Source organism: Lolium perenne, chromosome 1 (genome assembly GCF_019359855.2).
Source record: "Lolium perenne isolate Kyuss_39 chromosome 1, Kyuss_2.0, whole genome shotgun sequence".
In the NCBI taxonomy this organism is placed as follows: Eukaryota; Viridiplantae; Streptophyta; class Magnoliopsida; order Poales; family Poaceae; genus Lolium; species Lolium perenne.
In genome coordinates, this window is record NC_067244.2 from 123,476,916 (window position 1) to 123,494,726 (window position 17,811).

General features: G+C 45.6%; 1 protein-coding gene across 1 annotated transcript; it reads right to left on the minus strand.

The window, feature by feature from the left end:
• Nucleotides 1-6,223: 6,223 nt before the first annotated feature.
• Nucleotides 6,224-15,880, minus strand: LOC127300763 (basic helix-loop-helix protein A). The gene is made up of 9 exons (XM_051330935.2): nucleotides 15,706-15,880; nucleotides 15,276-15,587; nucleotides 9,190-9,286; nucleotides 8,530-8,544; nucleotides 8,376-8,432; nucleotides 7,777-8,308; nucleotides 7,098-7,501; nucleotides 6,557-6,988; nucleotides 6,224-6,421 (listed from the first exon to the last, which is right to left on the minus strand). The coding sequence occupies exons 1-9, from the start codon at nucleotides 15,801-15,803 to the stop codon at nucleotides 6,344-6,346; spliced, it is 2,025 nt and encodes a 674-aa protein (XP_051186895.1). The 5' UTR covers nucleotides 15,804-15,880; the 3' UTR covers nucleotides 6,224-6,343.
• Between the last annotated feature and the right edge of the window lie 1,931 nt (nucleotides 15,881-17,811).

Here is a 17,811-nt window from a genome sequence, read left to right on the forward strand (position 1 = left end):
CTATTTCCTCTCTTACTCCGGCGGTCGCGGCGGCGCAGATCTAACCGTGCGTGCGGCGGCATGCGGCGGCGCGGATCTAACCGTGCGGCGGCGTGGATCTAAGAGTGCCGGTGAGGATCTAACCCACAGAAATAGTTGAAATGTATCTCTCTGTCTCACTTTCGTTTCTCTTCTCAGATCTGTTGATGATGAAGAACACCAAGACGGCGGCCGTGCCGACAATGGTCATCGATGACAAGATCATTGAAGCCATCGCCTACAACATCGCTTCGACGGCGCAGATCCAGCCTTCAATGTCGGAACCTGTTGATGTCTCACTTCCGTTGCCCTCCTCAGACCCGTTGCTGATGAAGGACAACAAGATGGCGGTCGTGCCGACAGTGGTCATCGATTCCACGAACATTGAAGCCATCACCTACAACATCGCTTCGACGGTGCAGATCCAGCCTTCAATGTTGGAGCCTGTTGATGTCTCACTTCAGGTGCTGAGAGTGCGAATCGATGCCAACACGATTGAAGCCATCGTCTACAACCGCGCTGCAAAGCTGCCGATCCAGCCCTCCACAGATATGTCGCTGATGAAGTACACCAAGACAGCGGCGGTGCCGACAGTGGTCATCGATGCCACGAACATTGAAGCCATCGCCTACAACATCGCTTTGACGACGGCTGGCGCAGATGACCACCCCTCAGCCGCCCATCGTCCCGGCCCTTCTTGCCCATCGCTGCGCGGCCGTGTTCGACGACACAAATTGGGATAAATTATAATAAATTTGTATTTTAAAATTTCAAATTGGGATAAAATTGTTCAAACTACTACCTCCTTCTCAAAAAAACTTTTCCACGTTCTTGATGTGTGCATGTAAATCCGTATGTTTGATTTGAATTCTATCTCAACTTGATATGTATTTGATCCGAGAGGCTGGTACATGCTAAAATCATAGCACAACTAGGAAATTGTACGCCAAAATATAGTGGTTAGAGCCACAACAAAATACAATGATTAGAGCCACAACAAAATATAGTGGTTAGAGCCACAACAATTCTATACTATCTAAATCGTCTACCACAACCACATAACTGCTAGGACAGGGAAGACAACTAATAAAACTGCCCAGATGAATCTACTTTTCTCCTCTCCCATCACTTGAAGTTCATGTTCTAGATTTTCTACCACTTGATCAAATACGGCAAGATCTGTCTCAACTCTCAACTTCTCCTTACGAATAAGCTCTGAATTCTTCTTTTCTTCCTCCACAGTACGCTTCAGCTCGAATATCATCAGGTTTTTACGGGCCAATTCATCACCTAAATTGGCCACCTTCTCCTCCAAATCCATCCTCTAGCTACACCACTGGGTTGATTCATCTTGGTATGCAATGTACCATGGATCATCGGCTTGCCTGGCTAACTGTAACAATAATGGAAAAAAGAACAACTGAAATCACTCCAACAGGCCATGGCGGCTCTTCAAATTAAACGGTAGTACAGAGAGCAGAAGCTAGATACCTGCACTTCCGACGAGGTAGGAGAAGTAGAACGTGGCCACGACATGATCGAATCCCCACCCTCACCGGTGTACCCGCTACGACCAGACATTGAGGACTATTTCGCACCTGCAAACTCTAATAAATTACGGGAACTTAATCGATTAGGGGGCGGGGGAGGCAGAAGCGGAGGTCTCACCAAGCGGTGGAACAAATCCCGGTCGTCGTGGGCGGCGGATATGCTTGCGGCGGACTTTCCTGCGGTGGGTACAATGCGTGCGGATGAAACAAGTGCTGGAGCCGTGGTTGACGTGCAACGCCGCAGTCCGTCCGACGCCGCTGGGGGACAGAGCCGGCGGCGCGACGAGGTGCCGGCGATGGCTACTCCGTCCGAGGGTGGGGAACGAGCTACCAGCGGTTCTCCGGTGACTAATGAGGTACACAACACTAGGTTCCAGCCATGTTTAGCATAAAATTCACTTTAGATTAAGCTGCAAAAATAGTCACCTGATGGGTCTAGCTTAAGAAAAAGGGGAAAATTACATAGACGACCCCACTTGTCATTGGCTGCGGCAGCCCCACAGAGCGGTAATATATGTCTTTTCCTGAAAAATAGACACCCCACTGGTCATTGGCTGCGGAGGCCCCATAGAGCGGCAATATATGATTTTCTATAAATAGACGACCCCACTGGTCATTGGCTGAGGCAGCCCCACAGAGCGGCAATATATGATTTTCTATAAATAAATAGACGACCCCACTGGTCATTGGCTGCGGTAGCCCCACAGAGCCGCAATATATGTCTTTTCCTGAAAAATAGATGACACCACTTTGTCATTGGCTGCGGAGACCCCACAGAGCGGCAATATATGATTTTCTATAAATAAATAGACGACCCCACTGGTCATTGGCTGAGGCAGCCCCATAGAGCGGCAATATATGTCTTTTCCTGAAAAATAGACGACTCCACTGGTCATTGGTTGCGGCAGCCCTAAAGAGCGGCCCCATTTGTCATTGGCAGCACCGCCTATAAAATCATGAAATAAAACGGCCCACATGTCAGCATAGATGGATGGCTGCTCTGACGTGTCTCCTGACCCTACCCGTCAGCACGAGACAGTCAAGGAGGAGCTGCCCTTGTGCAGCCCCACACAGTCAGACTAACGGTCAAGGCCTCTGACCTGACGGCTACCGGCCGTTCCAGCACTTGTGAGTGTTTCAAACTAGAGGAGGGAAAAACTAAGGAAAAACTAAGAGGCTGGGGAAAACTGAGTACAACTAAGGACATGGGGGCACGAAAATAGAAATCCCTTAATTCTAACCTATTTCCTATGCATGTGAATCTTGTACACAAATAAATCCACAAAGAACAAAGTGACAAGCATAGGAAGATAAAACAAGAGTAACTTTAAAACTTTCAGCATATAGAGAGGTGTTTTAATACCATGAAAACTTCTACAACCATATTTCCTCTCTTATAATAACTTTCAGTAGCATCATGAATAAACTCAACAATATAACTATCACATAAAACATTTTTATCATGAGCCACATGCATAAAATAATTATTACTCCCCACATAATCATAGTCATTCTTATTAATTTTAGTGGGAGAAAATTCAACAAAATAGCTATTATTATTATTCTTATCATCATCACCATCAAATATAGGAGGCATAGTGTAATCATAATTAATTTTCTCCTCCATAGTATGTGGACTGAAAATAATATAATCATCATTATAATCATCATATATTGGAGGCATAGTATCGTCATAGCAAATTTCCTCCTCAAAAGCTGGGGAACTAAAAAGATCATTTTCATAAAAACTAGCTTCTCCAAGCTTAGACTTTTCCATATCATTACCAATAATGGTCGCTTCCCCGATATTATATTTCTCGGAGGGTTGAAATACGCGAGGGGGCGATGTCAGAGGTGGGCCAGGATGCCCAGACCATGCCTAGGTGCGGGCAAGGCCTGGCCCGCGCCTAGGGGTGGTCTGGCCCCCTCCTGGCCCATCTCGGCCTCCCCTTCTGGCTTCCTTCGTCATCTAGTAAAATAGGATTTTCTGTATATTTTCTGGGAATTGTTGTTCTTCAGAAATATGGTGTTTTGACGGTCCTTTTTCCAGCAGAACACTGACTCCAGCAGTTAATTCTCTAACAATCGTCAAACATGAAAAAATAGATGGAATGACATAAATATTACCTATAAATATGAAATATATCAATGAATAACAGTAAATTATGATATAAAATAGTGATGCAAATTGGACGGATCAATGCTTTGCATAGCAGTCGCTCTCGTGCCACCCATCAGTTTCACTGTTTACAGATAACCAACTAGCCAATCTTCTGGATCTTGAAGCCGGCTATTGGGTAGTTTAAAGCTAGTGGGTACTCGAGTTTTGCAAACCATTCGGGTAAAACAAGGGAGTCCACATAATTCTTCATCACTATCCTCTGTTGTCTGGAGATTTTCTTGGGTTCTATTTTCCTGACCTCTTTCTTCTTGTGCTATGTCGACCTGAGCTTGAGCTGTGGTGTTTCTCGAGTTTCCGCCACTATGCGTCAAGGAATATTTTGTCTTGGACAATTTCAGCGTGGAGTACTTGCGGGTTGCTGTACTATCTCTCTTCCCACAATTGCTGCGCCCATGACGCCGATTCCTGCCATAGTTGTTTGATACAACGATGCTCAAGGATCTCCTTGGGGTGGTCTGGTTGCCATCAAATATGCGTGTGTTGCCATGTATCTTGCCTCTGGCGTTTTTAGAATTATATGCCCTCTCTTATCTATCGACATGAAGGACATGTTGAGATTTTGGACCAGATTTTCTCGCTCAGCTTCAGGTATGCCTCACATTCGAGATCTTGCTCTTCCGCGGCTATCTCTGTGGTCATGTGCTGAATTCCTCGAGTGTGCACTCAGGTTGGCTCTACATCTGCCGCACCTCTTCTTTCGTCAAGTTTCTGTTGTAACTTTTTCAACTCGCGTTTTGAACGACTAAGTTTGTATTGATATGCTTGTAGCGGTGCTGCTGAAGCTTGTGTAGTCATCGGCTCTGTGCCGTTTATAGCTCTCGTACCTTTGTCCCATGCTTCTTGCAGGAAATGCACTTTTTCTCGTGGTTCAGCTCCAATATACTTGCCTCATGTTCCACGTGTGAGATCTGCGGGATCGACACAGGGGTTGCCTAAATCATCGAAAGCCTCGGATTTTTCGTCGACCTCACGACCTGATCACGTGATTACGCAAACCTGATGGTAGGTTGTGTTTGCGCTCTCATTGAGCTCAGAATAGGTGACGTCGTCGTATAGATCGCGAAGACCTCCATGCTGCCAGTGGAGTTAGTTGTGTTGGTGAAGTTGAAGTTGATGAAGCTTTCCGAGGCACTATCTTGAGACATATCGGTTTCTGTGATCGACCCGAAAGTCATCTCACCGAACAGATCGACGAGTTTTCCGCTATCAGCGGGCTTGGTTAAGCGTGGCGGCGAAACTTCCTCGTTGCCTGACTGAACGGATGACGTTGATGATCCCGAGTAATCGGACTCGGCCGTTAACGGTCCCGAAAAATTCGGTGCCGAAAAATGGTGTGATCCCTCTTTCCCGACGAGGAAGCTCCCGAACATCATCTCCATTGACTCCTCCAGATTGGCATATGCATGCAAACGGGAGGGAGGGTGAGGAACAAAATCGATGAGGTCAGGTTGGACTCGTTTACATCCTTCCATCGTGTTGCTCACTGCCGATGATGATGTTGACGATGCCATCGAGATCAGGACCTTGCTACCTCAAATCCCCACAGATGGCGCTAATTGACGAGGGATTAACTCGTCAATGCCTGCGGATTGTAGATTTAGGGTTTCCTATAAAGTAGAGGGCAAGTAGATCTCGAAGGTTTTAGCCGAACAAAGGTGCTCAACTCAATATTACGGTGGCTAGGATTATAATGATTCGGCCCTTCTTTCACCCTCGGCCTCCCCTTTATATGGGAGATGAAGCCGAGGTCTTTTAGTGTCGTACAAGTACAAATTATAGGGCCGTGTTGGGCCTTTCCCTATATTGATACAAGTTTTCTATAATAACTCTATCTTTCTAATCCGAGTATCTTCAATCTTCTGGATCACCAAAGGTTCGAGTCTATGGGCTTTCTTGATCAACTATGGACCACGGGTATTCACACGACATGGTCGTAGGCATACCTATGTCAGACGGGCCTACGTCGACTCACGATGCGCCGTCGTCGTCGTCGAACCCCTTCTAATTTATATTCAGTTTGCACCACCGGTCTGTAATATGATCGCGCGTCCAGTACTTTGATCGTGGCTACTTCGATCGCGATGATTTCGACGGGAACGATCTCTTTTAAACGTAAGCTATTTCAATTTATGTTTGAAATCGCGTTTGGGGGACGCGGCTGGAGAGCGACGTCCCCCAAACGTGGTACAAAGAAAACATCTCCAAACGGGTTCGATTCGGCGCCGTTTGGGAGGAAGCCGGCTGAAGATGCTTAGTGGTGGCGAGATAGAATGGTTTGGCAGCTGATGGCGTCGCCATTGGCCGCTCGTTGGTGCCGGAGGGAATAGTGGACCTCGCCTTGCACTAGCAGCCGGGTGAAATTAAGGTGGCAAGCGCACCGTGTCGACTCCGCCACCAATAATGCACATTCATCGGAACGCGTAGTGGCATATCGGCAGTTTCGCCATGGATCGCGGAGGGCAAAATAAAAGACTGACAGCTATACAACACTGCGAGTTGAATACTGTCAGTGCACACCTTATCATCCTACACTCATGTCATGTCAATCCATCAGTAAACATTCACGCTCGCTGTATTAATGCTTTATTATTGATCATCCTGATGAGATGATGAGATGGATTGCTCTCTTCACTTCAGAAATGCAGCTCCTCCTCCCACGCACCTCTCTCACCTGCATTCAGTCAACAACCCAATATTAATACAGTAGTAGTAATAACATTAAGACTTGGGACAGATCAACCAATCAAGAATAACCATGTACTCCACTACGAATCATGATATAGTTCTGCTGCGCCGAATAATTAACCTTGGCGCGCAGCTCGGCCAGCAGCACGCCGTCGTCCGACGAGGCCTGGACGGCGGTGACCTCGAGCCGGAGCTGCTCCTGGAGCGCCTGCATGATCCTCACCAGCAGGCCGCGCCTGTCGGGGCACCTCAGCTCCAGCAGCGCGTCGCTCTCGATGATGGACACCTGAACGTCCGTGGAATGCTGCACAACGGTCACAGGATCAGTGCTGCTGCTGCTGCTGCTCCCTTCCAGGGCCGCCAGCTTCCGCTTCTCGGACGGCGCGGCGGCGCGCTGGTCGCTGCGACCACGAACGCTCTTCGTCTCTGGCGGCCTGACCATCGGCGGGTCACCCTGAACCTGCCTGCCTACCCACGATTCCAGGTCCTGGATGCGCTTCCTCAGCTGCTTCACGTACTCGATCGTGTCGCCCAGTATCGAAGCCTTGTCATTCTGCATCGTTACACAACCGTGCTAAGATAACTCAATTTTTGTTAACAATCCATACAAACATTATCATTACTGAAATTTCTTACACAAAAAATAATTCTGAAGATTGTACCTTGGTAACAAAGGGTACCAGGGATCTCAGGATAATGAACCTCTCGTTCAGCTTTTCTCTTCTTTTGCGCTCCTGCAGGACATGGTTGCCGCTGAAATCGACCTCTCTTCGCAGCCCGACCGTGCCGACATTGTCGCACCTCGGATCATCATGTGGCTTGCAGTGGCTACTGCAGGCAGCATTCAGCAGGACACTCTTGAGCAACCTCTGTGGGGTGGCTCTTTCAGTGATCGTGCGTCCAAGAATGGTAGGATGCCACGCGGAGAATGATGATTGGTGTGAGACAGCTAGGTACGATCTGATGTTCGGCTCCGCGGCTTGTCGGCGTGTGTTGCCGTGCAGGATCGACAAGACTGTTTCCGTGTAGTGAGCATTTTCAGGTGAGACTATTGCTTGGTTTTCATCTGCATAAAGAAAAATGGGGAACACAGAGCTCAGATGGTGGCCACGTTTGTAGGGGTGGGTTTGAGGCATATGCATTTTCCTTCTCCTTTCCTCATGATACATATCTAGATGAAGATGAAATGCCAATATCTAGATGAAGATTGAACATTTTCCTTAGCATCGATTTTTTTTGCAGTACTAAACATCAAGCAGAGCCATAGTGTAGTAATTTTTCAGCCCAGAGGTTAAGTATGAAGCCCTTAGCATAGACCGAGAAATCGAAACATGGAGATACCTGACGATTGAGGGTAGCCAGTGCATAACTCCTCATAGAGAAAATGCCAAGACTGGGAAGGCTCATCCGCTTGCATACTGGATTGATTATTAATGTTCTGGAAAACCATTAGCGTTTGGATTCCATCACCCGAGTTGCTTGAACTGCCATCTCTCACCCTTTCTGACATCTCAAGCTGCATCAGCTTACTGCTCCCTATATTGTGTGTTGCCTGCTCATCATTGCTCACGATGTTCAGTGGAGCATGCCGGCAGTAATCCCCTGCCGTGTTCGTTTCTGAACCCGATGCACATTCTTCGATCTCATCATCGCCATCTTCCATTTCATTGTCCTCATATTTTGGGCTGAACTTTTTGGGCTCCTCCTTTGCCTGACCAGCATGTATCTTCCTCTGTATTTGGAATGGCTGTAGATCAATGCGACTGGTTTGGTTGGACGTTGAATGCTCTGACATGGTAGGGATCATGTGGTTGTCTTGTTGATCCATGAAGATGCTCATTGCATACTGAATTAGGCCTATGTCTTCCTCCACCTGATATATGCATACAGTAGTTTATCCTCAATGTAATTAATTAAGGCATAGTACAATGTCAGTTTACCTTTTCTGTGGTCCCCATTTCCAGGACACCGTCGACAATGGGAATGCATAAGACTGTCTGCAATACATTTGAAGTGCGATGAATGGATATTACTGAAGTTTCAAGGTAAAAATTCATAATTAATATAGGTAGTAGCTTTTCTTATAGGAAATACCTGAATTCCTGCACTCTGCAACTTATTGCCGCCAAATTTTGTTAAGCACCACATGAAAAGAGAGCAAAAAACGGAAAAGTTAATATTCTACGGAGTATATTTATGAAAGAAGGAAAGGAAATATGAATGTTAGATATTTGCATGGGCTCGGCGATTAGGTTTTCAGTGTTTCTCCTTTTTTTTTGCGGAGCAGCAGTGTTTCTCCTTTTTTTTTTTTTTGTGGAGCAGCAGTGTTTCTCCTTTTGTCAGTATGTATTTGTTGTTACAGGTAAAGTCTTGGATGGAGGGACTATGTTTTTCCACTGTTTCTACTTTCTTCATCAAGGTTTTGTCATGCTGAATTGAATATTTGAAACTGCAGATTATGCACCGACTAACCAAAAAATTATGGGAACATAAGAAAAGGGATATGCCCTGGCAAGTATTGCTCTTGAGGAGACCTTGCTGTCAACTTCATTTGTATCGGCTTAGCTATTAGGTTCTCAACGTTGCTCCGATCCTAAGTACGCATTTTCTGTTACAAGCAAAGGGTTGTGTTCTTTAACTGTTTCTACTTTTCTCCGTCAAGTTTTTTTGTCATGATGAATTGACTATTTGAACACACAGAGATTATGTACCGACTAACCAATAATTCATGGGAAAATAAGAGAAGAGAAGTGCCTTGGCAAGTATTGCTCTTGAGAAGACCTTGCTGTCAACTTCATTTGCTCTACTGAGCCATACATGCCCTCCCGTTGCAAATGCCTTTCCTGGTAACCTGAAAACAGAATACGTGTATCAGCCATAACAAGGTAATTAATCAGATATTTTCTCCTCATTTGTTGTCCTCGGTGCGCCCGTAATTAAACAGAATACTTGATCCTCGAGGTTATCCGTATGGTTACACACTGAATCCACGAGTGGTCTTACCTTTTTCCGGAGGCGCAGCGGGCACATATGAATTCTAGATGCATCCGTCTGGAGACGGTTGCTCGGGCTATCTACAACTAGGGTGACTGGGAGCTTTCTAAAAGAATTCAACGTGCTTAGGCACTTCATTTTAATTTGCTTTCTCTGGTTAGTTTTTATGTACACCATTTGTGGTACTTAAGATGTAGAACTTCTTGAACTTTGAAACTTTGCAACAAAACGGTTGTGTGCCTTAATTGATGCAGAACCGGTGCACCCGTATACCAGATTCATCCAGAACATGATAGCTTGAGGATTTTTTTAAACATAAGACTCGAAGAGCCTAGCTTTAAATTAATAAATCTATCAACCAGCTAGGATACAAGGTACTAAAACACACTATAGAACAAGTTTAAAACAAACTAGCAAAACGCTACAAAAACTATAGAGGTTCGGAGTCGCAAGCAGAGCTACAAAAGACGTCAAGCCACCAAGAAGACATCTTGACTAATCCGACGATCGTTGTTGAAGAGAAGTGTCAAAGCCACGGACACAGCCCACGCAAGCCCCTAAGCTCCCAAGGCAACGCCTCCAAAGAGGAAAACAGCGCTGCAGTGTCACCGCTGCCTGGCGAGAGCCTAGGGTCTTCTCCATCGTGATAGAGAAAACAACCAAGGGTTTCCCCCGGCCCTCGAAACCCGTCGCCAAGCTACTCCCTTGCGACCAGAAGCCGAAGAAGAGGAGCTGCACTCGCCAACCGCCACAACCATCGCTTACCTCTGCGTGACCCGAGCAGCCACAGAGAGCAGGAGCAACACCAGTAGACGTCACCCGTCGGCAAGGTCGATGCCGCCCACCTTCCAGGGCCGCCCCCAGCTTCCAAGCACCCCCACGGCAGAGGTAAGCGACCGTCACCTTCAAACAAACCAGGATCCCCAAAGCCTTCGAACCAGCTAAAAACCTCATGGGCAGCGCCACCCGCGAGCATCATCCCGCCGGTTGTGGAAACCACGAGCACCACGCAAGCGGAGCACAAGGGAGGGGGCGTGGAAGATCCCTCTAGAAAAGCACCTGGAAGGATCCATCACCCGTGCTTCGTCCTCCGAGCCGCAGCTCCCCGCTCGAGAGCTTCCAGGGCCATATCCACGCAGAGCCGCCAACCAAGAGGTCACCGAGCCGTCCATCGATACCTAGGCCACCTCGTTGTCCAAGCTTTTGATGCTGGCGAGCAACCCGAGCACACCTAGCCGCCACGCTCCGCGATTAGTGTCGCGCCCCCGCCAACCGCAACAGCCCGCGCCGCCACCACCGCGCTAGGGGGAGAAGAGGCCCCACTGCCACCACCCCTAGAGCTTCTACCTACGGTGCCCTCTGGCGGTGGTGAGGAGGATGGGTAGAGGTGTGGAGGGACTATCGACGGCCTGATCTTGGGTTCGCCTTGTCACTTGCGGAGGCGGACAGAGCAAACGGGTTTTCCTTCTATCCAACCGCCCAAAGATTCAGGATTTTCACGCGAAGAACATGGTCCATTGATTCAAACACACGAGAGTGGCGTCTATATATAGCATGCACGGGAGGTCCCATGCATCCATCGGCCCTTCCTTTGCACGTAGACTACCTGTCCTAGTACTTTTTAGATAACAGGCACGGCAAGTGCCCAGCTTTGAATTAACAAAGCCACCAACGGCGACAAATGATACAAAGTGCTGAACCCAGCTTACAAAACAAAACCACACACCCACACCAACTACCAAAGAAGCTACAACCGGAAGCGCGAGCAACGAGCTCAGCCAAAACGCCTACGAGGACTCGGAGAAGAGCTGGAAGCTACAGTGTCGGGCCGGAGCTCACTCGAGAGCGAGCCATTTTTCACGCGTGCCATCGACAGAACCCCTCCGTCGTAGAAGCGCCACGGGAAGCCGACCACCACCGGGGACCAAGTCGCGTTGCTCACAAACCGAAAAGCAGCACCAAGGAAGCTCGATAAGGGAAGGGAACGAAGCAAGCCTTGCCGAAGATCGCCAAACGAAGACACCTTCACCACAGAACCTTCGGAGACTCTCTCCCATTATTTAGTACATTGATTTAAGTTTTAAGATTTGATTTTAAATAGCCATATTTATTGATTGAAGTATATATCAGATTAACATTTCGTTTGATTTTGTGTATTTCTTCACATGATATCTTTTAAGCAATGCGGAAGAGGTCGGGAAAGAAAACCTACATCTACTGGATTTTAAAGAGCACTGCATGGGAGATTTCATTTCTCTTCAAAGACACGCCTTCAAGAAGAACATATGTGTGCCTGGCCATAGAATATAGATACAGCCAGCTAAGCGCAGGTCAAGGTTTTTTTTTTGCCTCGAAGGTCTAGTCTACTCTCTGGTCGTTATTTAACATGTTTACCTCGATAGCAGGTTCTAACGCTCATCGTGTTCTGGAGAATGTTCTAGTCTACTCTCGGGTCGTTATTTAACTTGTTTACCTCGATGGCAGGTTCTAACGCTCTTCGTGTTCCGGAGAATATTCAGCCCCGTGTCACACAACAAATGAATAAAGTGCTGGCTAGTGAATTTATTAGGGAGGAAGTGATAAAAAAAAGCACTAGATGGCATTGGGGATCTCAAAGCCCCGTGAGCCGATGGAATGCCAACAGTGTTCTATAAGTAATTTGGGGAAAAGGTGGGTGATGTTGTGGTACAGGAGGTTCAAAACGTGCTCCGAGGCACCAGTATACCGGATATAGATGGATTGAAATTATTGTTTTGCTCATCCCAAAGGCTAGAGAGTATGAAAGATTTACGTCCAATTAGTCTTTGCAACGTCATCTATAAGCTAATCTCCAAGGTGTTGGCAAACCATTTAAAATGTATTCTAGAAAATCATTTCTCGAAATCAGAATGCATTTGTCCGGGGAAGGCTCATCTCACATAACACTATCCTTGCCTATGAGATGTCCCCTTTCATGAAGAGGAAGAGGCCGAGAAAGAAAACCTACATGGCACTTAAACTAGATATGAGCAGAGTGTGTATGCCAGTGTAGAATGGTCATTCCTAGAAAAAGTGATAACTAGGGGGCACCTGCAATCAGTTTGTGGAAAATGTGATGAAGTGTCTTAGAAAAGTGACATATAGGTTCAACGTGAATGGAAATATTACAGGTGCTATAACACCATGAAGAGGCTTCCGACATGGTGATCCAATATCAGCATACTTATTCCTGTTATATGCGCTGGGTTTCTCGGCACTTATCCATTATGCAGAAGAAAAAGGATTTGCTCTCTGGATTTAAACCTGGCGCCGTTAGTGAACCATTGGTTATTCACCGATGATTCCCTGCTCCTCATGGAGGCCACTGGATCACGACTGCTAGTGCAAATATAGTTGTTGCTATGAGGCAGCCACCGGGCAAGTAATCAACAGAGACAAGTCCTCGATCCTTTTTAGTAAGAACACACCAAGACAACTTAAGACTTCCATTATGCAAATTATTGGTCCGAAAGGCGGAGAGCCATGGAGGTCAATACCTGGGATTGCCAACATACATTGGAAGGGATATGTCCAAAAGCATTTTTTCGTATGCGAAGGAAAAGATATGGAAAAGGACCATTGGTGGGAAGGAATGGTTTTTGTCAAGAGCTGCCAAGTAAATTCTAATCAAAGAGATAGCGCAACTCATACCAACTTATGAAATGTCATGCTTTGATCTCGCCAAAAGCATGTGTGACGATACCGCCAAGTTGATTTGCTGGTACTGGTGGTCCCAAATGGAAGATGAACACAAAGCACATTGGGTAAAATGGAAAGATATAATGAAAGCGAAGCGCGAATGGGGTCTCAGAATCAGAGTGTTGGCTCTCTCTCCCACTCATTAGAACACCGATTTTAAAAGGGACCATATATGTTGGAAGTCACCATCATGATGGTTAGTTGTGTTTTGAAATTCATATTTTGAGCAAGTTTTGGGATTGTGAAACACAATAAACCAGTGTGTAGAGAACATTTCCATGATTGTTTTTTTAATCTTTCTTTCTGGGGTGTTTAATGTAAATGAGAAGGCCTTATCTTCAAATATCAGGTTCTTTAGGGCGAGTTTAGTTATGAGCCTGCTTGCAATTTGTATCTGCCACGTGTTTCGTGAATGAAGTACCACCAGGGTCTCCTAGACCCCTCCTTTGTGCAAACAAAAAAGAAAGGTGTCGAGGTACTAAGATGTGGCATCATCTGGAGAGTAGGAGATGGGTCTCGCATCAGGATCTGGTCCGACCTCTCGATCCCAACGTGATCTACAAGATGCCTGAGTACTCCGAAGGGTAACTCGAAGTTGAACTTGGTGGCGCGTCTACTAAACCTAGAGATAGCAAGCTGGATGAATGATCTTGTGTAAACAATCGCTCTTACCAAATGACGCATAACAGATTCGGAAAATTCCTATGTCACACCCTACATGATTGTGTTGCTAGTCACCCTGACTGTGTAGGGTGTTTTTTTCTGTTAAATCAGCGTACAAAACTTATATGTCGGCAATGGCAGGCAGCTTAGTTAAATGTGTGTTTGGGCAGTGAATGTGAGAAACATATCTAGAACGGGTTATGGAAGCTAGATTGCCCTCCTAAAGTTCATCATTTTTATGGCGCTTTGCCCCTGAGCGCCTGCCGTCGAGGATGAATATAGAGAAGACAGATGTGACATGTTGAGCTGGATACGAGGTGTTTGCAAGGCTATGTTTGAGAGTGGGGGGCATTTCTTTGTGGCATGCAGTGATGCATCAAAAGTATGGTCAGCTCTATTATTGGACTAAGTGAGACGACGACTCCAAAACCATAATGAGCAGAACTAGGCGACACGTTATTTCTTGTATCTAGTGTTATAGAGGTTTGTTATGCATCATCATGTTTGAATGTATTTGACCACACTTCAAACTTGTATTAGACGTGCTGGAAAAAAATTAGGAGAAACGGAAAGTTAAAGTTTTGTATCTATTTTTTAATACCAGGTTTCAATGGGTTTCACAATCCGTCGTGATGTTTCATTGTGTTCTGAAATTAAGATTTTGAATTTTACCGAAATAAAATCTACTTTGGACCTATTTAAAAGATATCGTCAAAATAAATACACAGCTTCAAGCCGGATTATTAGTCTGATACTTATTCCAACATATATGGTCCATTTTTAAATCGGTGTTCTAATGAGTGGGAGAGAGAGTGCTAGGTATGTGTGGAGAGATTCTTGCATGTGTTTAATTGGGTTTCAGAATCCATCATGATGCTTAGTTGTGGTTCGAAATTCATATTTTGAATATTGTCAAAATCAAATCTATTTTGGGATTGTTTAAAACATATTTTTGTAATAAATATGCAGATTCAAACGGGTTATTAATCTGATACTTATTCCAACATATATGGTTCTTTTTAAAATCGGTGTTCTAATGAGTGGTAGTGACCGCTAGGTATGTGTACAGATATTCTTGTTTGCCTTTCATTGGGTTTTACAATAGATCTTGGCGGTTCATTGTGTTTCAAAATTCAGATTTTGAATTTTGTCAAAGCAAAATCTAGTTTGGGCTTGTTTAAAACATATCACTGAAATAAATACACAGTTTCAAACGGGTTGTGAATCTGATACTTATTCCAATATATATCGTTCTTTGGGATTTAAGAAGAAAAAAAAGGCAAGCACATACTTGGGTTAATTTAGCCACACATCTTTGCATGTCTTGATTGCTGCAGCACAGCATGGAAATGTTCCGGTACGTAGTTTTTGTCATGGCTTTTTAGGTAGCTAGTGCTTGAATGTCTGGCCGTACATGTTCTGCATCAGGTAAGGGAAAAGCTGCAAATGTACTGCGTAGCACTTACCCGACGCCGGGAGGGAAAGAGTAGGAGGCACACATGAGGTAAAACCACTCCGTCTCCGTGAGGTCCTCCGGCGCCAGGGCCGCGCTGGGCCGCCGCGCCGCCGCCTCGTGCGCGCCGGCACCGTGGACGTCCCTGAAGCTTGTCCCACCGGCCGCGGCTTCCCTGGCCAGGGAGTCGAAGAGCTCCCGCAGCTGCCGGCTGCGGTGGTGGTCGGCTGCCTCCGCCGGCGCCGGCGCCAGGGAGATGGCAGGCTGCACCGTCTTGCGCGTCTTGATTGCGCCGTTGTAGTGCCCCTCCGCCCACACCAGCGCGCTGCCATTCCGTAAGCTCCCATGTAAACCAAAGGAAATAAACGAGCTTTGTGTTGATGAGTGAAAAGTGAGAGACGGAGCTAGAAGTTGGCGGTGGTCTTGTAGAGCTGTACTAGTACCCTTGGTCGGGGCAGAGTTGCCAGAGGAGGACGTACGTCCACCGCAGCCCCTGCGCCACCGCCTGCAGCGACTCCTGCACCTCGCCGCTGTTAGCCATGGCCACCACCGGCCTACTGCTTGTTGGAAGAGAGAGAGATAGAGAGAGAGATTGGAGGCGTTTAATGTTTGACTGGTGGCTGCACCAGACGGCTCAGCGCGAGGACGATCACGTGGGGTAGGAGGAGGACCGGTTTTGGTCACTTCTTTTCTTCTTGGTTGTGCAGAGACATATTCACACAACACACATCAATAGTTCAATACATATTACATTCACTTGTACGGATATTTTGTTCTTACAGAATAAGTCAAGGGCACTAACTACTTCTACTGCCTTAAGCAAGCACAGAGAGAGGAGGATGAGATTTCCAAATGTAGCGCTGCAGAAAGGAGTAAAAGGCTGAGCAGTGTCCTGCCTCCTCACCTTGCCAGATGGGGTTAAAGAGGATGTCACTAGATTCTAGCCCTTGGCAGATTCCTCAGCCTTCCACTCCTGTCGGGCACGCAACTGGTGCCTTCTGAGCCCAATATTGTGCACAAACTGCAACAGGATTTTGGTTTCCTTTCTTTTTGCGTCACAGCGCTGCTGCTTGTCCACCGGTGTGGGTGGGTGGAAACTCGCACCATGCTCTTGGGGTGCTAGATTCTGGTAAAAGTTGTCAAGCTACTGGTAGAAAATTGGTCTATTATCCCGGTTCTGGAGTGTTTTTAGTTCAGGTTGCCCAACCAAAACTGCTAAAACGGGACTAAAGCCACATCTTTAATTTTAATTGGGTTACAAATCGGGACTAAAGGCCATCCACATGGGCGCTGCGGAATGCACGGGCTGAGAGACCTTTAGTTCTGGTTGGTAACACCCAACCGGTACTAAAATCCGCTTTAGGGTTTAAGGTTCTGCTCATGTATTTTTTTCCATTTTTATTTAATTCTTTATTCTTTATACATATTCTACGCTAATACATATATATTGTACATGTTGATGCATACTACTACATACTGCACACATTGATGAATATATATAACATATTTTTTCTTACGATTACACATATATACATACAATTGGTAGCTATGGAAGCTCAACGATCATACGTGTTGATGCATCTATTTTATTACATGGAGACCATTAAATTACAAGTAGTTCTAGGGGTAATAGTATTCTCCGTTTTCAGATATGACCTCCGTAACCAAAAAATTCCGACAATTCCTCTTGAATTTGTCGTAGGCGTCCCTGTGGTAGGACTTTCACCCACCCGCCTCGGTTTATAAAGAATAAGATCAAATATAAATATATGAGTTATGTGTATAGCAAATCATCATAAAAAGAATTGTGAATACTTGATTTTTTTGTAATCTACGCGTCGCTCAATCACCATGTTGATGAACTCGAAAACGTAGTATGCACATAAATTGGTTCCTTGTGGCTGCCTCTCACACTTTAGAAGAATACAATTCAATCAAAAAATAATCAATCATGATAATGGTATATATATTGAAACTAGCACTAGCTACTTACGTGGAGCCTTTCATAGCGCAGCTACGGTCACCTTTGTGATGAACACTTTCCAAAATCTGTGATAATGAATTTATCAGGGAATGAACGAAAGAGGCCGATATAGTGCGATAATGATTGAAATTACCTGTCGAGCATGTAAATCAGGTTGTTGTACTCCTCAGGGTCTTTATCTAATGGGTCCATGATATAATTTTTTTGTTGGAGATATGTCCAAGAGGCAATAATAAAGTCGTTATTATTATATTTTGTGTTTATGATAAATGTTTGCATCCCATGCTATAATTGTATTAACCGGAAACATTAATACTTGTGTGTTTTGTAAACATAAAAGGGTCCCTAGCAAGCCTCTTGTTAAACTAGCGTGTTGATTAATAGATGATCATGGTTTCCTGATCATGAATATTGGATGTTATTAATAACAAGATCGTATCATTAGGAGAATGGTGTGATGGAAAAACACCCATAGTAAGCATAGCATAAGATCAAGTCATAGTAAGCATAGCATAAGATTAAGTTTGTTTTGCTACAAGTTTTCAAATACATAGTGTAACATCCC